General features: G+C 39.8%; 1 protein-coding gene across 2 annotated transcripts in view; it reads left to right on the top strand.

The window, feature by feature from the left end:
- BMPER (BMP binding endothelial regulator) overlaps positions 1-23,697 on the top strand; it is a 149,377-nt gene that overhangs the window by 28,528 nt on the left and 97,152 nt on the right. For both annotated transcript variants that reach the window (XM_021553292.2, XM_021553289.2), the window contains exons 4-6: positions 7,861-7,943; positions 9,428-9,518; positions 10,661-10,743. In XM_021553292.2, the coding sequence (XP_021408967.2) occupies positions 7,861-7,943; positions 9,428-9,518; positions 10,661-10,743 (257 nt within the window). The remainder of the gene's footprint in view (positions 1-7,860; positions 7,944-9,427; positions 9,519-10,660; positions 10,744-23,697) is intronic.

The raw sequence follows: 23,697 nt of genomic DNA, 5'->3' as shown, positions 1-23,697 counted from the left end.
ATTCACTGTGCTGGCTTTGCTTTGTCACAGAATCTCACAGAATATCCTGAGTTGGAAGGATCCCTCAAAGTCTGACTCCAGGCCTTGCAAGGATAAGAATGTGCCTGAGAACGTTGTCCAAATGCTTCTTGAACTCTGTCAGGCTTAGTGCTGTGACCACTTCCCTAGGGAGCCTGTTCCAGTGCCCTTTGGGTGAAGAACCTTTCCCTAATATCCAACCGGAACCTCCCTGACACAGCCTCGTTCCCTTGGGTCCTGTCACTGGTCACCACAGAGAAGAGACCTGTGCCTGCTCCCCCTGCCCCTCTGCTTCCCCTTGTGAGGAAATTGTAGGCTGCAATGAGGTCTAAGATTTAAATTAAGATTTAAGATTTAAATCCTCCAGACTAGCCAAGTGTTTTAACGCTGTTCTTGACATTCAGCCCATAAGGCTTTGATTGCAAAGTTGGTAGGGCAAAAGCTCACTTTTGCTTTGTGTTTGTGAAAAGTCTGGAACAGAGAAATGTGGACCCATGATTATGGCTCCCTGCTGCAAGGAAAATGCAGGTGACTCAGTCTAATAGGAAAGGTTTTCAGTAAGATTATTCTTTTGACAGGTATTTACTGTGGTTTGTAAAACACACCACATACCTCTAGCATGCTATTCATTTTGAAAAACTAAAAATTAAGCCCACTTATTACTTTTGCATAGGATAAATAGGCCACCTTTCATCTCTCATTTTATTTAATATATGTAATGAGGACCTATGAGGTCACTGAGATTATAGAAATAGATTTGGCAGCATTATCTTATTTAGTTGGATGGAGACCTGTCAGTTAAATATAGAACTCTTTACACATCGACTAGTAAGTTATTTGCACTCTGAAGAAGTGGTATTACTGGCTCAGGACTGCATAAAGTTTGCATTTCTAAAATTGTGTGCCATATTCTTATCTTAAGAATCTTAATCTTCTGTGGATGTGCAAAGACAAAGTTGGTGGGAATTCTTTTACAACAAAGAAAATACGTTCAGAATTTTCTTTCACTTCCCATGTACAATTTTGCATTTTCTGTCCTTGTTAAGTTTTGAGAATTACTGGGGTTGTTTTGGTTGTTGTTGGGTTTTTGGTTTTCTTTTTAATAATTAATTATTGATCTTAGAAATTCTTGTGCTATGCTCCATTGATAGGGAATTTGTCAGAGAATGGAATCCCAACCCAGGCAACAACAGTGCTAGGTCTACTAAATATTGAATATCCAAAGGCATCATAGTTAATTGCGCATTTCTTGGAAAGGATATCAAATACTATGGTTGAGGATTGCAGCCAATTTCAATTATTAGAGCTGGCTTGCAAAGGCAGTTAGAGGGAGGCTGTGAGATTATCAATGTTCTGGCTGCTCTACTGACACCCTGCAGGATCCATATGTACTTTTGTACTTTGTTTGCCTCTGGACACTCCTAGTATGAGGTACCCAACACCATTTTGGTGTCCTGCTGCTAGACTGACTTGAGATATTTTGTGGGGCTCCAGTGGGACACTATAACTTGCAGTCCATCCTTGCATGCTCTAAGGAAAGCTATCTGAGGCAAAGGATAATACATGGATGGAGGGGGATGGGATGTGAAGATAATATGTATATTTTCTTAAAGAAATTTCTTTCACTTTCATTTGAATAATCTAGACTTGGCTTCTGTCAGGGGATGTCTATGACAGATGGTTTGAGGACATAATCAAGTCTTAACTTTTCTTTGGGCCCTTCTCTCTCCTTCTGAGTCTCTTGGGAGAGCGTTCCAGCTCTAAACCAGAAACTCTGTTTCTTGAGGCTGGAAGTACAGGTTCATCTCAGTGTTAATTCAGATGTTAGCTTTGTATTTGAAGAAAAGGCAGAGGTTTTGAAGCTGTGACAGATAGTCACCAGGGACAGTACCATTCAGTATCATCACAGTGCCATCTTTGATTACTTCTGGTTATGCCTAAGAAAAGGACTCTGTCTCTCCATCCTTTCTTTGATTTAACTCTTCTTACAAAGGCCTTAGCAGATACATTTGATATCTCTTGAATGTCTGTTGTGTTCAGTAGTGCCTCAAATTTCAGATACTCTTATTTACCTTGGTGAATACAATTTTCCATTTATGTAAGAAAATTTCAATGAACAGACTTGTCATGTTGTTGTAAACAGTTTTTCAGTGAAACATCAGTTACCCAAATTTTCACATTGATGGTTTTACATGTAATGTTTTTCTGGAAGAAAATGATAAACATCTTAGGACATGTAGTACTGGAATAAGAATTTTTTTTCAATTTTATTTTGAAGGTGTAAGCTGTACAGATCTTGGATAATTTTGCTGGTGTAGGAAAATTGGGTACAAGAGCAAGTAATTTTGTTACTGAGCAACATCATTCATGACAGCCCTCATAACCATGAGAGGTTAAAGCTCTCCCGCTGCCAGGCTTGGCAAGCACATTGAGTATCAGCTCAAGATTCAATGGCAGCTCTAACTGTATGCCATTTTAAATTGCAAAGTTCTTAGGAACCCTGCAGGGCAATGTTTTTCACCCTATACGTGGAACATAAGACATTTGGGATGGTAAAATTCAGTTCTAGTGGTATGCAAGGGGAAAAAACAGCACTGGGAGGAGTTGATGTCTTTGTTTCTGCTGCTCAGTGAACGTGGATTGCTTTGCAACCTCCACATGTGAATTGTGCAGTCCTAGCACAGCTCACCGCCATGGCCTCTTCACTCTGCGGTGTAGGGCAGCCTTTATATGGCCCCTGTGCATCCCTTGGGTATTGTAATTGCCATGGCTCAGCTGCAAATAGGTTTGCTTGTACTTGGTTACAGAGGAAAGAGTTGGATTTTCACTGTTTAGGGCTAGGTTTGATAAGCATGGGAGGTTTTGTATACATTTTCATGCTTCTTGGTTGACAAATGAAGACCAGGATGAACTCAACAGGAAGTTTAATTTTCTGGTAGCTGTCAGTGGCTCTACCATAACTATGACATGTGAAAATATATTTCATAGTAGGTATATGTGTGATTCACAGTTTTTTTAGTTTGGCTGATTTCATGCCAGAGAAATACTGCAGAATGTGCAAGTTATTGGTGTGGGTTTTTTTGTTTAGGGTTTTGGGGTTGGCTTTTTTTTTTGGCTGGAGCTGGTATTTAGTGTTAGCATGCCTGGATACCTCCCTGAGGATTAATTTATCAAACACTAAATAAAACATGTCTTCTGACTCTTTTCTTTTTCCTAATGTTTATTTTCCATGCCAATAGAGAGGTTGCGTTTTTAAACAGAAAGTGGAGGGAAAGCAAAAAAAAAAAAAAGACTTAATAGGAGAAGAAAGATTCTGAAGAAATGAGGGATAAGGAGCCAGTCTATTGTGCACCAATCTATCACTTTCTCTTGGGAGAATAAGGAAATGACTTGTCTATAAAATTCTCATTAGACTAAAATAAGCACAAGTTTCTTCTGGAATCTAATTAGGCAATGTCAAATTGAGTAATAAAGGATTGTTTTTTAATGAACTCCTGAGGACACTGTCAGAGCGTTAGCATTACTAAACTGTCTCTTGCAGTCAATTTCCCTATCTCCATGGTACTGTTATATGGGTGGGTATCTGGGGAAGAAAAAAAAAGGGTCATTTATCAGAGTTGTACAATTTGGAAAGACAAATGTCTTCCTGATCATCAGCTTGTCCACATGCCAATAGAAAAATCTACTATAATTCGCCTCTTTTGTTATTCTAGTCTAATTCTTTGTGAGGATGCTTGTTTTAGAATGAAATTGTTCTTTCAAATTAAATTGGCCAAAGGTTGGCTTATTATATTTAAAACAAAGGTGTTCAAGTATGGCATGCAAAATTTGAAACAAAGTAGCGAAATAATTATATTGGAAGTTATTTAACTATTTTAGCATCATTCTTTTTTTGTGCCAGAAGAATTAAATCTCGATGATCCTTTTGCCTTTAAGAGGTGACTAGAAGGTAATTAGCATTAGTTTCCACTGCATATGCAACAATTGACCAACTTCAAAGTATTCAGTGGTTTGGTTAGATTCAGATAAGCAACTTTAGGCTTGCATGTTTATCCAGGACTTATCTGAACTATTTGGGTTGAAGGAGGTAATGGCAACAAAACCTACAACTAACTGAAAGTTAATATTTTACATTAATAAAACACCAGTTATTTTTAAAGAAAGGAGCAGGAAAGACTGAAAAATTAGGACACACTCCTTGACTGATTTGAATCACTCTAGCATTTTTAAAATGGATGTAGACCACTAATATTTAACTTCCTTCCATATGTGGAATCCTAAAGGTTTTCCTTATGGAATATATGAGTCAGGATCAAATTTACTTAATAATGTCAAATCTTTCACATACTCCTTAGACTGTTCTCAGGCTTTTTGGGTTCCCTTCCTCTGTAACCCTTTAAAAATTTTATTTTAAGTAGGTATTCAGGAAGAAGTAAGTATACAGCATTTAAGTGATAGTCCTAAGCTCTGATCTTCCTTGATTATTTTCTCCTGTTCTTTCTTTGAATGGTGGATGGAGAAAGTAAGTTAATGTACTAATATTTCCAAAGGGCTTTTGGGGGAAAAAAAAGTTTTAAAGGTTTTTAGGAACTTCAAGTATCTTCTGTCATACTCTGTTGTGGAAATTGACATCGGGGACTTTGCTGATGCCTTTGAAAACAAAACATTCAATGACTTCTACTTTCTAGGGCAAATATGGTGGACCTTTAAACATGGATAAGTCAGAATGGCTTGACTGAGTTGGCACATAGAATGTAGCAGGTTTCACTCAGATTAATTTAGATGAGGCCCAGAAATTTCCATGCTATGAATAGAGGGACTAGGAAAGTCTGGCTATATGTTTGCAGGTGTCAGCTGAGAGATTTGTACATTGAAAGTGAAGTTCAGAAAAACTAGCTGGTATGTGGGCTTTGTTTCTTTTTCCTTTTGAAGAGTGAGTAGTGGGTGTAGCTCTGGGGCGTCCAAAGGGCAGAGTGTCAGGGCACACCTGTAGCCAGAGACAGGTTAAAGCGTCACCCAGAGATTGTAAAACACTCCTTTCTTAACCTTTCAGTTTTGTCTGACATTCAGCCTTCCCCCATCTCTCTCCCCCACGGCTGCTTGTTATACTGGCTAACTCTGCCCTTCCTTCATGCTGCTCCTTCTGCTAAGCATCTGCTGAAATCCAGCTCCCACCGTGCCTCACACTGGTGTTGAATGGGAGCTGCTCTATCTCCCTCATTCAACCCGCTGGCCCACACCAAAGCTCGAGAGCAATCTTAGTACCTCCAGTGGTTCTGCAGTTTTTTCCATTCTGGTTCCCATTTTTAAACTTCCCTTTAGGTGCCTGCAGACTCTCCTTACCATGGTTGCTTCTGGTGTGCCATGCCCTTGCTGCTTTCCACAGGGACAATGGCTGGTGCTGCAGGGCAGAGGGTTTTGTAGCATAGCTTGGATATGCACTTCAAGCAAGAGTGGTTCTGACTCCTTGAATGCACCACCTTCATGCTTTGTCGACCAGACTAATCCTTGAGCTGAAAATTTCAGTTTAATATGCACATCTGTACATGCAGATTAGCCCACGGTCATTAGCTTTCTTTTAGAGGAAACATTTTACATTAAAGAACATAATTGTTGAGCAAATATGTAAGGTATTTTGCAGTTGCTGTTTTCCAACCTAGCTTTTGAACCTTGATTCTGGTAAAATACATACATGGATATTTAAGAGCACAGCTCATTCCATGTTGAGTGTCCTGTACACTTGTAAACTGTTTCTCAGACTGGGACCAGTATGACCTGGGCTTCAGCAGCTTGGGGATGTTAAGCACATTTAATAGGCTCTGTATTCATCAGAGTTTTCAGTGAGCAGTAAGTGAGACTGCTGCAAGACTAACTCAGTGTTTTGCAGACTGGAACTTCAAAATGCATAAGAGGAGTATAGGGCTGCATATTCCTCTCTTGATGTGTTGTCCTGCATGTATGAGTGGTCAGAGAACTGTATTTAATGCACTGAGAATCTGAGTATTTCTTTATTATTCAAAATAATTTCATCGGGGCTTTTCTACTTAAGAATATGAGAATCAGATGTATACTTTGTGCCTTCAAATGTTTGTCAAAGATGAAATTATCAGAGCCAACTTTGAGACTATTGATCATCTCTTTTGAAAATATACCTATTTCAGCTTAGGTAAGTGAAATGGCCACAGCATTTACAAAATTCCCCTATGTTGCTCTGTATTTATCCTGGAAAAAGAATTTCTGATTACTGCAAGTAATGAAGTACAAGTCTTCTGTTATTTAAGAACTTAAATGGAGGCAGTTAACACATTTGCAAATGATCTTTATATATCATGATTCCTTTAAATTTTGTGTTGAATTCAAAATTATTTAAAGGAGATTTTAAGGTCCTGAGTACCTCAGAGCTGTGACTCTTGAGTTTTCTTTTACAGTGGGCTCAAAGATTTACTGGTGTAGGGCTGATGAATTGCCTTTATTTTCAGAAGGAAATAAAACTTATTCCAAAACAGGACAGTGCACCCTGCACAGCAGAGAAAGACTTAGATTAAGTACTGAGGTAGGGTGTAGAAACAGAATAGTGCCATGGGCACTGTTTGACTGATTGTAGCTTTGTGATTCTGCAGCTTTGGCAAGACTCTTGTTGGTTTCATGGGCTCTTTGATTGAGCTAATTTTGAATAAAATATACTAGGAAAAAAAACTAAAAGCAATGAATGGAAAATGGGCATTTTTCCCACAGAAAATGGGGTATGTGTTATTTCCAAAATTTTTCTCGGAACCACTCTAGGTCTCCAAAGAATTATTTTTTAGTTGAAATTACTTTGCATTAATAATCTAACTCTTAAAACAAATATTATATTTCTTCTTTGTAAGTATTTTCTGGTTTTGCTTCTCTGGTGAGTTATTTTATTATTTTCTTTGTGTTCTTTTTTGGTTTTCTTTTTTGCAAAATATCAGAAAATGGCAAAAGAGAAAATGAAAAAGGAAGGGAAACTAGTAGGAAAATGTAATCAAAAATGTGAAAATTAATGGGTTTTTTTGGTGTTTGATTTTTTCCAAACAGCTTCATGAAAATTCATTTTGCACAAAATAAATGTGGGTTGATCCAGTGCATGGGCAAACAAACCTGTTTTCTGTTAACGGAGTTGTCATATAGCACACCAAGATGAATAAAGCCAAATTCTATGATAGTCCAAAATGTCTCCCCATGGGATTCACTGCACACACACACACACACACACACAAACACACACACACACACACACACACACACACACACACACACACACACACACACGAGAACTTGATGGCTTTTAGTTCATGTGGATGGTGATCCCTCCTGTAATGAATATGAAAGGCATTAAGGAGAGGTAGCTCTGCCAGTGTCAGCTCATCCATGCTGAGCTGTGCTTGCTGAACAGCTCTCCCGAGGGCTTTGGTTAATGGATGAAGATAGCATGGCCAAGCTAGATGATGAATGCTTCCAGCTCTTCTTTTGCCCTCTTTCCTCCCTCTCTCCATTCCAGTGCTTGAGTAACCGAATAGTTCCTTAATGCAGAGTAAGCACTGACATCCATTTTTAAGTGAATTGTCACTGATTGTGGTTTCTCTCAACCAGTCAGAGTTAGTAAGGAGTTTGGCCAGTTGGGCATCAGCAGCAGGTGTCCAGAGTAGTGCTGCCAGTCCTCCCAGGACATGATACTTCTCTTTCATCTCAGCTCTACCTCTTCCGTTAACCCAGGGGAGAGGGTGGGTTGCATTTAGGATGTTACCATATGATCCTCAGCAGCAGCTTCCCACAAGATACTATTCAGCTGAGCTGATGGGCTTCTCTCTCATCCTCTAGATTGCAGTTTTGAAGGAAATACGTACAACAGCTCCATGAAATGGCACCTCCCCAGCAATCCCTGTGTTACATACCAGTGCCAGGTAAGGATGTCATAAAAACTGTGCTAATTGAGTTATAAGCTTTTCCCAGGAAATCCTGAGCCTTCATTTATCCAATCCAAATAACCTGAAATATTTAATGCCCAAAGCACAATATGGACTTTGCATTTAGAGTAATTTAAATCCACTCAGATGCAGCCAGCTATAACCAAATTTTCAGAAGTATAGGATTTAAATGACTTGAGTATTCCAATATCCAAACTTTGCTGAAGGAGAGGTACACAGCCATGCCATTTCCTGCTGTCTTGACCTTGAAGTAAGTCCTTTTTCTTCAGCATTCTAAGTCTTTTTTGAGATACAAATTATTTTAGTAATTGGACACTTCTGTGTGTATGTGTCCATGAGTTCTTCTTTCTTTAAGAAAAACCCACAACCAAATATTTTTTCCTGTGCTCCTGCACTGTTAACACGGTATTTTTGGTAGCTTGGCTATCTGCAACCATAACATTTTCATTGTCAGGCTCAAACCAAGTAATTATGTAGGTGATTTTAGCTTATGTCTGTAAATAGGTGTGCCATTTTTGCTGACAATTTGATCTGGTTTTAACAGTAACACTCAGGCAACTACTAAGAATGGCAAAGAAGAGATTTGTGAATATGAAGAGCTTCTACTAAGAGGAGAAAAGAGTTTCAAGAGTTTTTTCTCTTTTTCTCTAAAATGCCTGCTCTGTGAAACCAACTAATTTTTGAAAATAAGTACACTGAGATGACTGAAGCTGGACCAGTATTCTGTATCTTTGCACCTAATGAAAAAAACTACATGAATTAATTAATTACATGAATTAATATGTTACATGTGGTCAGTTCTTTATTGCCTGTTTCAGTGTCTAAATGCAAAACTGGGTGATTCTGTTTAGCCTAGATCCACACATTTAAGAAATTATTTTGCCTTGCCTCAAACAGCTGTAAGTAGAAAAAAAAAAGGTAGCAGCTTTTATGCATAGACCCTCACACTCAGGTTTGTTCAGGACTCTTGACTTCTTGAATAAGTACAGGAAATGTTAATTTACTAATACTTATCAGGAAAAATATCAAAGATAAGTGTCTCGGCTCTACAGAACAAGATGCTTTTATCTGCTTACTAAGTCTATTTTCCTCCAATAGGAGAGCTAGGAGAATGCCTTGAGTCTGGCCTGTTTTCACTAGAGTTGCATGGCAGATTACTGAGGTTAAGGATTCCTGATAAAGCAGGATTCCTTTCCCTAAGAGGATGCTTGGTTTTTTTCCTGATGCATTTTAAGGCAAATCCTGTGTCTGGAGTCAGGGAGACTGAAGTGGGCCTTTTGACTGTGGATTAACCTAAATCCTGATACCAGGCAGCAGGTACTGAAAGAAAAGAAGTTTTGAAACCCAGTGCTTTGTGGCATGTTGTGGACTTTAATTCTACTGAATGTAATTGTGAATTTTTACTTGTTAAAGCAACTACAACACTAACAATAAATGTGTCTAATCTGCTTATTTTCCAGGAAGGAGTGATAGTAGAATCAGAAGTACAGTGTGTTGTTCATTGCAAAAATCCTTCCAAACTCAGGGGAATGTGTTGTCCTGTGTGTTCAGGTAAGATTTCATGGTTAAGATGCTATTCTACATTTGCAACTGTATTTCTAATGATACTTATAATCACCTGGGAGGTTCCTTCTACAAGTTACTAAGATGTGGACTGGTGACTCACAATGTATTACAATATGACACAATATTTATTTAATATATTTTAGTAGAGGACATGCAGACCAGGGGATGCATAGGCAATATTCTGTGCTAATATTCACAGGTGTGTTTATGTCATTTTTTAGAGAGTCTGTAAGGTGGGTTTGCATGACTAATGACCATGATTTTGTTATGAAGGGAAGGATAAGAGCAACTGTAAAGAAAAGAAGATTAAATTATGAAGGGGAGTGAGAATGGGTTGTCTTTGTGAAGCACAGTGGCAGGTGTGCCATTTTTTTAGGTTAATTTGATTTTATCAGAAATTTTGAAGGTAAGCATTGCTCCAGTCATGATATAATGGATTTATTATATTTCAATTAGTTATAATATCTGCTAATATCTATTATAAACTCAGAGAGTAAGAATGAATTATTAAAAAGCAAGCAACCTAAAAAGCTGTTTTAAAGGCACTTCTAATGGGAGACTTAGCCTTCCCTCATCTTCATTTTTGCAAATTTATCTGCTGTAGAAGGATATCTTTCCCCCTCTCTCCACAAAAGACATTTAGGGTTTCTCAAGGATTTGTTCAGGATTTGTTTTGTTCTGGAGTGATCCTCTCTCTACAGCTACCTGAAAGGAGGTTGTAGCAAGGTGGGGATTGGTTTCTTCTCCCAGAAGAAACCAGTCACAGGACAAGGGGACACAGTCTCAAGATGCACCAGGGGACGTTCAGTCTCTTTTGATGATATCAGGAGGAATTTCAGCATGGAACGGGTTTTTAACCTTGTAATGGGCTGTCCAGGGTGTTGGAGTGACTATCCCTGACAGTGTTCAAGAAATGACTGGATGTGGCACTTAGTGCCATGGCCTACTTGACTATATGGTAATCAGTCAAAGGTTGGATTTGATATTTTGGGAGTCTTTTACAGCTGAAACAAGTCCATGATTCTGTATCAGAGAGGTTGGTATGATTTACTTTTTATATTGTTGTACAGTGGGGCTTGTTAGAGAGAAAACTCAGCATTCTATCTTGTTCAAATGCTGTTTTCCAGGTTGTGTATTTGAAGGGAGACTTTACAATGAAGGAGAAGAATTTAGGCCTGAAGGAAATAAATGTACCAAGTGCTCTTGTATTGTAAGTATTTGCCTTTTGGCATTGTATCTCCCTGTATTAACTTCAAAAGGCACATTATTATTGCCATAACAAAGCTAAAAATATAAGGAATCCAACACTATTATGCTTTCGTCTCTTGGAATTCAGGTCTCTGTTAAAGAATTTATGGCATTAATACATTGTATCACTCACAATTTGAGTTTATAATATTTTCTGTGGCCTTACACTGTATGCAGTTGGAGCAGGTTATTTGGGAGAGGGCTGATCTGTTGAATTAGTGTCTTTTTTGTGATAGGATCATGCAGGAGGAGACAGAAATCTTTTTTGGCCTTCATCTATTGATCAGCATTTATTAGATGCTTCTTTAAGCCAAACTTTTCAAAGGATTCCTTTCAACTATATGCAACAAGGGCCTTTGCTCTGACTTACTGAGTGAAAGAATGAGGGTTGCCTCCTGTGGCTGTCCCAGGTGGATTTTTGGCTTGATGCTCGATGAAAAGGTCATATCCTGGATTTTATTCTTGACTAGCAACAATATAGAGAGAGGAAGTAATAATTGCATCGTTTGAATAATGAGTGCAAACTTCTTTTTCACTTCCATTAATTTAAAAGATAATGCTGTATGAGTTGGGACAGATAAATTTGACTTTCTTTCTGTAATCTGTGAGATGAGTAAAACATAAAGTTCAAATAGCTGGTTTTTTTGCAATCTGTGGGCCGATTAGCAGCAGAATATGTAAAGCTTTATATTTCAGTAGAATGCCAAGAAAATAGTACCAGGTACAGTTCTTCTGCATCATTAAAATAAAATCAAAAAAGGAGGAATGATAGACTTCAAAAATTAATGTATCTTTGCACATATACACTGATCTAAGGAAGCTGCTGCAGAGTACTTGAACTGTTCTGTGGAGAAAAAACTCCTGGTAATCTGCAAACTTAATTTACATTAAGTCATCACTGCACCTGCAGAGATCAGGGTGCTAAGGTAATTAAAAAAAAAAAAAAGTTTTAATCCCGTAATAATGAAAACATGCTGTCACACATGTCACAGTGATATATGCCCTGGGCTCCTGCTTTGCTGAATGCCTTTAGTCCCAGTCTGAGAACTCCCTCTGTACTTGGTGGGTTCCTCTCTTGCTTCAGCTGTGAAGCAGTAGCTTTACACTCTGGCTTTCCTTAGTTATGTTCCTCGGGGTAGGGCAGGTCTGAATGGTTGAGAAGTCTGTAGAGACATGCTTGAGTCTTTTTGGGTTCTGCTTTGCTCTTTCATATCTGTGCAGATATTGCCTATTGCCCAGCTATTGGTGTACCAGCATCTCCTTGACCAACTTTCCTTTGTTCTGTGATTATCAAAAGCTTTTGTGCAGAGAAGAGCATTGGAGGGAGGTACCTTTACACTGGAGAGCAGTGCAAAGAAATAAAGAAATAAAGGGTCACACCTGCATATCTGACCTTGAGAGTTACCAGTCTCAGCTGTGTTAGAGAAGGGAATGCATCAACTATTGAGAGTAAGAAGTTTAAAACCACTTAACCATGCCTTCCAAGAAAGACAGCATGAGTGTTTTGAATGTTAATGACATCTGTATAAAATGTCCAGCTCTCAGGCTGAATCTTTCTGACAGCTAAAGAGGTGCCATCTATGTGTGAGCCACACAAGACCTTCCTTCCATCTTTCTGCAGAGCCTTTTTTTACCCTCTTGCCGGTTTCCCCCAGAACAAGAGCCTGTGCTAATTCCTATGTGATTTAAATTTGAAGTCAATAAAGGAGGCATCCTCAGGGCTGTGATAGCAGTTTGCTGCCTGCTTTGCATCCATTCCCTTTTGGGAGTGGGTCCTCAGTGAATCTCTTATCTAAGCAGTTGGTGGATAGATGTCTTATTTGAAGATGCCTATCTAGTCATGCAAAGTGATGGAAAAAGGCTTGTGTGTGATGTACTGTAATTTGTGCAGGCTTTAACAGATGGATGGAAGCTCTTCAACTTAAATTAGATTTCTTCTGGGATTTCAGTCTTTTGTGGAAACTTGGCATATAAAGTAGCACAAACTGTTGCTAAGGTATTTTGGGGATACTATACCTTATACATGGTATAAGGATTTCAGCTACTCTCACTTCAGGGTGAATTCTACATTTTTTTGGGAGCAAGCTCTTCAAATTATGGAGGATTCTGGAATCCACAGGCCATCACCGTCCCAGGGGCAGCTCAAACTTGGGACTACAGATGCCATTGAATAGGAAGAAAATAAAGAGGGATGGGTGTGGTTTATTTCCCTGGAGAGATGTAGGGTTGATCTGCTAAGGTTGATCTCACTAAATGTATTAAAATGAGGAATTACTTAAATAAAGTATTTTTATTGCTGCAAAATGATGTATCCAGAAGGAAGTACACATCTTCAGATCAGGACTGGGGGAACACATTTCTGGACATCAGTTTGGCAGTTCAGGTTTGTAGTATTATCAGCTCCAAATGGTGCCTACTAGATACTACTGAGCTCTCAAAGAATGTGAAATTGCTGTTGTTTGTTTATTTGTTTTTAACACATTGTTTATATAAATAAGGACATAACTGGGATCTTGGGAGCTGGGGGTCCCCATCTGGGTGGAGCAGGCTGGACAGATGGAGGGCTTCCTCTGTGTTCCATGGCCCTGGAGGGCAGAGAAAGCAATGACATGGCTGCATCTGGGCAATTCACTCGGTCCTTACCTGCTGGGTGTTCAACTCATTCATGTGGTTCCTGTTTAACACCACTTGTGGTCCTAGCTGTTGTCTACTGAAAAGCAGACCTAGCCCACCAAACTCATTTCATGGAGGTCAGCAAAACCAGCCATTAACTAATAACTTTTGGGTTGTTACCGAGCCAGGCAGCGCTCTTGGCGGCGAGGCGGAGATGAAAGGCCCAGTATTCCATTACCGCTCTCCTAAGTGAGCTGCTCCTTGGGGCAACTAAGATTTCTTGCTGAAAATGAGAATGTATCACCTCTCACTCAATGCATATTGCCTGTCAGGAGTGAACGAGCTGGCTTTTAATGACTCAGTTTCTCTGGGGAGAGGCATTTGTGTAGGAAAGGTGGACAGGATAATAGGGATCTCCTCGCACCCCGGCTGAAACCCAGCTGTCTCACAATAATTCATCTGTCTAGCCTGCTCCTGCTTTTTGTGATAGGCCAGTGGCCTATTCTAGAGAAACCCTGGCTGTTTTCCCTACCATAAGCACCTACTTAAACGAAGGACTGGCTTCTTTAATCAAGTGTTACTTCTCAGATACTACTTTTATGAGGTTGAGAGTGTGTTTCTGCTTGCACAGTAAGAGCGCTTGGCTTACATGTTTCCTTTCCTACAGCCTGCATTAAAATAGTCAGACTATGATTATTGTAAATGTTTTCATTTTCTCCTTTGATGTAGCACGTTTGGGGAAAAAAAAATAGTGGAGGGGGAAGGAGACAGGGCCAGGGAGGGAGGAGAGGAGTTTTGGCAGAAAAGTGACCTTGCGTGAGAGCGGTAACCATGGAGAAGCTTATCTTTAGGTGGTAGTATCCAACCTCATAAGTAGCCCCTCTTGACTCCTTTGAGTGCTGTTACCCAGACCGTGGGCGCTGCGTGTTCCGGCATGCGAGGCATGCGGCCGTGCGAGGCACCGCCACGCTGGGAGCGCGCAGCCCCGTGGAGACACCACGGCCCCGGGCCGGCCTTGCTCCACACCCCTACGGGGAGAAGGGAAGCGGACCTTCTTGGGAAGTGGAGGCTGGGTTATGGCATTGCTGGGAGTGGGAAAAGTTGCGCTGCCTGTCAGTCCTGCAGAGAGACATGTCCCAGGAATGGCCATCAGCAGGTGGTTATTTGTGTCTGGTCCCCAAACAGCATCATTTCACAAAAGCGATGCTGTCCTCTTAGCTGCTCTTCCAAAATGATTTGGAGCAAATAAAACCTAAATAGCTGGAAGCAGAGCACAGGGATTGGAGGCTCTTGGAGAGCTGAGTCAGAAAGGAGCCTCTGCTCAATCTTCTTTGCATCCTTTGGGGCTTTTAAACCACTGCTCAGAGGGGTTAAAGATGTGCCCAGCTACTGGTCTGCAGGTGCACTTTTGGGTGTGTGCGTGCAGGAAATGTCTTGTCACTTATATTCCTGTATGCTAGGATACAAATACTGAATAATAAACGTTTTGCACAAAGAAAAGGAAATCACAACGGCAAAATCTGTTTCTAAATCAATGAGTAACAGACGTCCCAACTGTGATAAGTAATGAGAAACTACATATGTAAGTGTTTTGGATGCTGAGGGTGGAATGAATCTTGTCTAGCTGCAGCTATTCAGAAGTAATGTGTCTGATCTGAACTACTTATCTGGGCTCCTCTTCAGTTAATTTATAGAGAGAGAGAGGTGGGATAGATTACTCTCTGCAGATGCTTATCTTCCTCCACTAACTAGAGGGGGAGCCTACCCAGCTCCTGGCCTCAGAGATGGCTGAAGATAGCCAAGACCGATCCTGCCCCTGCAGTCAGCTGGGTGATTAAGCACCCTGATACTGCTTTAAAGGCTTGGCTTTAACTGGTATTGGGAGCTGCTGGAATACATTCCCACCACAAAAGACAGTGGGAGAGGTATGCCAGTCTACTGGGAAACTCAGGAGAATGCGCAATTAAATGTATCCTCAGTAAAGCTGAGGATAATTCAAATTCAAATTTCCATCCTTAGTGCAGTGCCAAATGCTGATCTTCCCAAATTTCCATGTACTTCAGCTGCTTTGATTCAGCTCCAAACTGCAGCAGACACGGTCTGCCCTTACTCTGGGGCTAAGAAACAGAGACAAGGAGTTGTAGTGAGGGGTGGAAAAGCAAAGAGTTGGTCTTTTGGTAGCAGCAGTGTTCACATCTTCAAAATTAGTGACATTAGTAAAGTGGTTGGTTTATGGGTGGATGCAAATTGAAACCAGGGAGTGCTCAGAAATGGGATGTGGAGGGTTGGTTACTGTGTCTGTCTGGGAATACCCCATCATTTTGTCTGCAGGTTTTTGCAAGGCTAGTGAGTTTGGCTTTCCCGGTAACCTAATAAAAAAAAAAAAAAAAAAAACAGCCCTGGAGGTAGATGAAGTGTGGTTGTGGAAGAGCAAGGACTTGGTATGTGCTGAACTTCAGCAAGAAAAATAATGTAGCATGGAGACATAGGCATTCTCCTGTTATTTATATTTTCTTTATCTGATTTTCTTCAGGCTTCAAAAGGTATACCTGCTTTCATGGGGATTGTACACTATCTGGGCCATGTCTAAAATATGAAATTCCTTTAATTTTGGAAATACCAGTGTTAAAAAAATTTGGACATTTAAAAATAAAAAGTTGAAACCAGTGTGTTTTTTCTTTTATAAGAATGCATAGTCACTTTAAATATTTTTTTCTGATTTCTCTCAAAAAGCACATCTCTGAGGAAAAGCTAAAAATTATTTTAATAAGATTCAAGAAACAAAGTTAAAAAAAAACCCTAATAATATTCATAATTTTTATAAAATAGAAGTAGGCTGTAGCATAGCAGTGCGAGTGGGCATGATTCAGTGTAAATAATTTTTATTCATAAGCACTTCAGATCTTAGAATTTCAGACACATATTTCTGTGTCAAGGTCTCATTTCCTCCCTCTGTGGATATTTGACTTTCATCCTATGTGTCTCCTACCTGCAGAGCTTACTAGCTCACCTACTCAGAGTGTGTTCCCAGCTCAGGCTGCACAAACCCTTCATCATACTTTTAATTTTGGTGAGGATAAAATGAGTCTTTCTATGCAGTGAGAGACTGTGCCCTGTTTGGGTGCATTCCCAAGGGAATAGAGGTATTGAGCAGCACCCTTAAGGTCTGGAATACTCTTTAAGATCATGGGCTCACAACACACAGCCTCTTTCTCATATCCCTTTCTTCCTTGAAGCTTTTTTTCTTGTCCCTCCTACTCTTCAGGGTTTGGCTCAAATTTGCCTTCCATGCTTCAGCATGGTTCCTGCTCCTCTGGTTGTGCTGTCAGAGGAGTTTGCCTCCAGCTGTTCTTCCTTGTCCATCATTTCATACAGGTAGCACTACCCAGTTACTATTTCTGAGATGGCATGTGTGGGCAGCAGTAAAACATGAGTGCCTGTTGTGCTTTACATTCTAAGGACATGGATTCTGTTCCTGAGAGAAAAAATATGTGGAAAAAGAGTGTGAAGAAAGATGAAAACATGATTTAGCAGATTTCCGTGGGGATTTTTTCCTGTTAGAAAAGGAGGGTAGAAATGCTGAGGAATTGGAGGAAGGTGTTCTAACTTTATAATGCTCTTGTTTAGACAGAGACTGTCTTTCCAGTTTTATGATCAAAGATGGTATTGTGATAATGAATGAATGAATGAAGTGGTACTAGAAGCCATGAAAGACTTAAAGCTTCTTGGGTACCTGAGTGGCCCAAATGAATGCTGATTAACAACACTCCTAAATGGGGCATTGCAGTACAGAGAAAAAGTGTCCAGGACTTCTAGTCATTTAAAGGAAATAAATACACAAAGCAGGGTGGATTTTGCATTCCTAAAGCATATAAATAAAACAGTAATGCTGACCACTTTTAAATGGTGATAATAAGGGCTTATACCATGAGTGCAGGTTGCTGTTGTTTCTGACAGAAAAGGAACAGAGCTTATGCTGTCAGGTGTCTGTCCCCTGTTAAACTTTTCCTAATTAACAGACTGAGATTGATTATTCTTACTGACAAAGAAGAATTAACTACAATGAGCTTTAGCAATAAAGGAGAGCTGTTAACAGGCAGCTTCTGATGAGGAGACTATTTTTTATGGGTATTGGGGTGCAATTAGGACTACAAACACGTCTGCTGTAACTCACTCCTTGCAAAGGCAAAGATCTATCTTAAAGTAAAAACAAAGCAGTAAGATGGCAGAAAACAAAGAACCTGGTTAAAGTAAGCAAACAAGCAAAAAAAAAGAACCTGCTGTTCATCAGGGGATGAAAGGCTTGCACGTGGTTCCAGAAGTTCCCAGTGAAGACAAAGGTTTTATGAGAAAGGCTGTAGCAGTTCTTGTAAGTGGCTTCAAATGGGAATGCGTGTGGCATCTTGTGGGAACGCTTGTGTGCAGAATTGATTTGGGTCTAAAATATTCCCTCAAACTGTGATAGGAAGCAGTAAAAGCAATAGCTTGTCAATTAACCAGGCCTTTGTTTGCCAAACATTTTATGGAGAGTCCAAGACCCTTTTGGCTGGTGGTACAATGAAGGGAAGGCTGAAAAGAGTAGGAGGGCTTGGCTTTCATGTTTGTCATCCTTTCAGTTTAAATAAACTTGGATGTTGCAGGTTTGGGGCTTGTTATCAGATAACAATAGTTAATGATTTTAAACTTGCACACAGCCCTCTGTGTCCTTAGACAAGAAGGCTTAGTATACACGATCCTGGTAAATGAATTTACATGGGAGCTTCATTAACTGTGAAATGCCTACTTGTTTTCCTCTCTCTGATTTCAAAAGCAAAAAATGAGGTAAAAATGAAGTATTTGAGATAATACTTTATTTTTATTTACATGCAAACATTTAGGTTTTATCATAGAATCATATAATGTTAATAGGTTGGAATAGACCTTAAAGGTCATTTAGTCCCACCTCCCCTCCCTGTAGAAGAGGTTGCTCAAGACCTTATGCAACCCAGTTTGGAATGAAAATTAATATTAGCTCCGTTGGCTAGAGCATGGTGCTAATAACACCAGGGTTGTGGGTTTGATTCCTGTATGGGCTATTCACTTAAGAGCTGGACTCAATGATCCTTGTATGTCTCTTCCAACTCAGAATATTCTGAAATTCTATGATTTTCCACCCCTCTTTCTTAAGTCTGACCTTGTATCACTTTGGGTGTTGATTTATTTTAGTTAATCATGTTATTGTTGTTGACATTGACTATATGTAATATGTTTTGTAGAAAATGTAAAGTGAAACTTGGGATCAATAAGTTTGAATTGCTGTTGAGCTCTAGTGTGGTTGTCAAATTTCATTTTGACTTACTGTCACTCTGCCTAAATTCTTCTTGCTCTTTCTACTCCATCCTACAACATTGTTTTTGTTTTCTGTCGTTGAAGAATTTTCTGTTGATAAGGGAGTAAGTTTCCAACTCTAACTGATAACCTAGTCTCCAGCTGGGATATGTGATAAATTAACATTTTTAAAAACAAACCAGTTGTATTGAAAGGATAGTTAAATCTCCTTGGATTCCATCAACTTTTAAAATGTTAGCAAAAATACTTACTGCTTTTTCCTTATTTCATGTTTGGAGACAAACACATTGGATAGTCAAGGGGAGTAAAATGATACCCAGCAAATTATTTTCAGGATTCTGGCAGGCTGTAACTTTTTCATACAATGCATCCTGTTAGGCTGAGCGTAGAATAGGCAGAATAATTCATTGGCTGTCAAAATAGACATGGGAAACAGAAAAGGAAAAAAAAAAGTGCTTTGAGACATGACAGTGATTTACTCCCTTGGGTTTAACCTGTCAGAAATAGAATGTGACTAGGTGCTAAACTATCAACATCCTTGGCACTCTGCTGTGGGTACATCAATGTGAAGCAAAGCTGAAGAAATCCTTGCAGGCAGCAAAGGGTCAGGAGTGGGATGTAAACACCCAGCTTCCAGTGTGGGTGTCTGAATATGAAAGGTGATGCCTTAAAAATGCTCTTAACTCTAGCCATAGAAATTGCCTGAACGTCTTAGCTTTTTTCCAGGAAGTTCCACTCCCACAGTACCTAAATTTCTGTCCCAAACATGACTAGAACACCATTAAACTTAACAGCTCGAAGGGTCATTGAAAACCCAAGAAGTTTTCAGCTCTCTGCCAGAAGCTTTGTAACGAAGCATCGAGATTTTCTACAGAAAGCAGATGTGTGTATATGTGCTGTTTTTTGGTGTTTTTTTTTTTTTTTTTTTTTTTTTTTTGTGTGTTTTTTTTTTTTTTTTTTTTTTAACTGGAGTTGATGGCATTACTTGTTTTGTGCTAAAATCATTGGCATGGAAATTCCTTTATTGCCCCTACTTGGGTGTCAGAGTCAATGCAAGTGAAAGACCAGATTTCCAGCACTCAGATCTCATGTTTGAGGCATTGGAGCCCAAAAGGATTTAAGTAGCTTGTGTGCTTTGTATGGTTCCTTTTCCCTTTTTTCTTTTTCTTCTCTAGAACACATCATCAAGAATTTTCTGAGAGTAGGACAGAAGCTAATGTGCCTTTGCCAATAAAACCCTTCTTCACAGGAAAACACGGAGCCAGTCTCAGCTCTGAGAGCATAACAATGAAGAGAGTCTTGTTCTTTTTACTACCCTCTGCCTTGCACCATATATTCAATATGCTCAACAAAAATTTCAAAATGAGTTAATGCATATGAAAATAATTAACTGCAAGAAGTGTAAGGATTTTCTGCTTTTCAGTGCTCAGCCTTTTCTCTGCCTTCTCTCCTAGGGGCAGCATAACTTTCCTTCTCCTGGATGCAGATGAATAGCAATTCTTCCTAGCAGTCTCAGTTGCTGATGTACTATTTATTCTTTCAGCAGCCAGCTGAACTGCTCTGCTCCCTGTCTTTTGAGGTCAGTTTTTTAAATTCCCAAAGGTTCCTGCAATTACAATTCCTCCCCCATCTAGGCTTTTTAGTGCTGCACTTAAGCAAGTATGTGTATGTCTGGAATGATGCAGGGAGGGAAAATCCCATATTTATTATATCTTCAACTCTCCATTGCTTTTTGTAATTGACAGGCACATGTAAAAATCTCGTATCAGTAGTACTTGCACAACATTTGTTGCTGTGACTTTGTCTTTTTGACTGTGAGCCTGATTCTAACTTTGTGAGCACTTTATAAAGTAGCTAAGTGGGAATAGGACCCATAAAAGTCGACACCTGGTGGAAACCAAGCCAGGGAGGCATTTTCTTTCTCCATGGTGGTGTTACATTCCTTGTGGTCTGCAGTAATAGCTCTGCCTCCTGAAGTATGGGCTGTGGGGTTTTACTCCATGTTCAAATTGACATTGCTTGAAGCTTTAGCATTTGTGGTATTTGAAGCACACATTTTCACTTCCGGAGTATTCAGCACAGCAGAGGTAACAGCAAGTGATTATATAAAATGAGGAGTGAGTTATAGTCTACTGTGAGGATGGAGAAAGATGGAGGGAGAAGAAGCATGCTTGTACATCAACAGAAATATCATCAACTTCTGTAACACATTTGCTGTCATTTTATTGAGAACAGCATTTTGCAGTGTTTCTCTGAGTCAGATAAGAGGCTAATGAGGATACTATTAATATATCTAAAGGGACTTTTTGCAGTTTTCATAATGAGTGCCTGTCTCTATTTCTAAATATTTTATCCATGTGCCTGTCGTTGCTGAAAGTCTCAGACTTTCTTCGAACTTATGGAAAGGTGGCAAAGTTCCCAAAGTAGACTTGGATTTGACATGCTTATTTCCTAATACTGCTCTTCAGACTTCAGTCTGTAGCCTGGTATACTCTGATTATAATAAATGTTTGATTCCTTGTCTGATTTTTCTTGTAGGGCAATGGGTTCCAAACAGAGAGGATATTCCTTTCTCAGTCTGTAACAAAGTTTAGCGGAATGGAGCCAAATCATGCCTAGGGAATAATTTTGTCCTTCATGATGTGGTGGTTGCAAAATAATATGTGAAGCACATGGTGCTCTAAGGGAGCAAGCAGGGCTCAAACTGGCTGGCACCCTAGAGCTGCTACAGAAAGCAAAGGTGCTGGCTTGCCCATGAAAACCCAGGGATATACAGTACAGAGATTAAAATCTGAAATTTCCAGCTCCCCACAAAATCCTTAATCTCTCCTTCATTTTGAGCTCTACCTTTTTAAAATATGTACATTTATTCAGGTGGGGAAGCATGCATAAGATATATCCTGGAAGTGGGCAGATGAAAGCAAAGGTGAAAAACAAATTAATAATTTCTGATGTGCAGGATTTAAAAGGTATTTGTGCTCTTGCAAGTAAAGTAAACCAGTCATGATGGGAGTAGGAGCTTTAAGTCAGTATCATAAAAATAATTCTAAAATCTCATTTGAAGTTCATATGAACTTTGATCAGATAGCAGATTTCTCCTAGGGATGACAATTGCCCACAGAAGGAAAACTAAAATAAAACATAGCATACCACACATGCCTAGTCAGAATAGCCTGAAATGTTCATATCTGGAATGCCAACAAACATATTTGTGGTTCAACTACAGAATAAGTAACAATTTAATACTATTAATTCAAAATTATTTGAGCACACAATCTCTGGGTAGTATATAATATGAAATATATTAACTTTGCTTCCCCATTTCCACAGTGCTGAACAGGAATTTGAATGAAATTTAGTCTTCTATGATAGCTTTCAAAATTACTGGTTTAATAAATCAGAACCAAGATGTTGAAAATGTGTAGGAGTTTGACAATTTGTCTTCAACAGCCATAATACCAGAATGAGGATGTGTCAGCCCTATGAAATATTATCAAGATGTTTCTTTGCAGTCTGTTGACAGAAATGAAGTTGCTGGAGTTTTTTTAGCATTCAGGGTTTCAGCATTTCAGTTCAGGAATGAAAGCAATGAAAAGAAACAGGATGGAAATTTTAAAAAATGATGACTTATGATTATGCTCTTAGTTTTGAATTTGGCTCCAAAATCTATGTGTCTTAAAACAAGACAGTGATAAATTCCACCACCTCATTCTCAAATGAGAAAGTCTCAACAGCATTGGCTTTGAAATTATGGTGCTTAGAGAAGTTTCTTCTAGTCCTTTTAAACAAATTTCATTTAGACTCCATGTCTCCTCCTTTTATCTGAATTAAACAACACTGAACTTAAAAAGTTAAAGAATGTGTTTTTCCATGATAAAATTGAGATAACTTTGTTCATAAAAATGGAATCCAGGAACTGGGTTGGATGGGATAAAAATGAAGAACTAATTATGTCCACTGCATAATTTTATCACCTATTGCTAATATGCTGTTAAAACCTCAGACTACTGTTTTTGGAGATGACTATGTGCTATCTCTAAATTTTGAAAAACAAACTATTTTTTGTGTAATCCTACACAATCTGCAATTTCCTGGTTTAATTAGGTTCATTTCAGTAGTGCTAACTCAGAGACAAGATTGAGTCTTGCATTTGTAACTTACTGTTTTGATACTCAAGAACAAAAACTGGCAAGCTTTACCTTAACATCCTGCATAAAGGCTTGGAGGCCAAATGGAAAGTTTCATCTAAATGGATTCTTTTGCCATATCGAGTAAAAAGGTTATGAACGGGGGGGGAGGGGAGTGGTGGTCGTGGGGAGAGTGCATTAAAAAAAAAAATCTTTCATTCTGTCATTCTTTTCTTGTTCTTTTGCTCATTCTTTTGTTCTCTTGTTCTTTCTTGGAGCAGCCCCAGGGGCATGGAAAAGGCGGAGTGTGCACGTGTGTGTGTATGTGTGTCTTGCACGCGTGGGCAGTGTGCCCACGGAGAGCGTGTTTGTGCGAGGGCATGCACTTGTGTGCACAGCCCTCGGTGCCCTTGGCCACGTGCCCTCAGGCATCCCAATGTCCCTGGATCCTTGTGTCCCGTGGGCTCCCCATGTACTGTGGCCTCCTCGTGTCCCCATGGGCTCATCATGTCCCTGTGGACTCCCTTTGTCCCCGTGGGGTCCCCGTGTCCCCGTGGGCTCCCTGTGTCCCTGTGGCCTCCCTGTGTCCCCGTGGGATCCCTGTGTCCCCATGGACTCCCTGTGTCCCTGTGGGCTCCCCGTGTCCCTGTGGACTTCCCGTGTCCCTGTGCGCTCCCCATGTCCCTGTGCGCTCCCCATGTCCCCATGTCCCTGTGCGCTCCCTGTGTCCCTATGCGCTCCCCATATCCCCGTGTCCCTGTGCGCTCCCCGTGTCCCTGTGCGCTCCCCATGTCCCCATGTCCCTGTGTGTTCCCCGTGTCCCTATGCGCTCCCTGTGTCCCTGTGCG

Source organism: Lonchura striata, chromosome 1 (assembly GCF_046129695.1).
Source record: "Lonchura striata isolate bLonStr1 chromosome 1, bLonStr1.mat, whole genome shotgun sequence".
Classification (NCBI taxonomy): Eukaryota; Metazoa; Chordata; class Aves; order Passeriformes; family Estrildidae; genus Lonchura; species Lonchura striata.
Note: the sequence above shows the minus strand (reverse complement) of the source record. Positions and strands in the feature narration are given on the sequence as shown.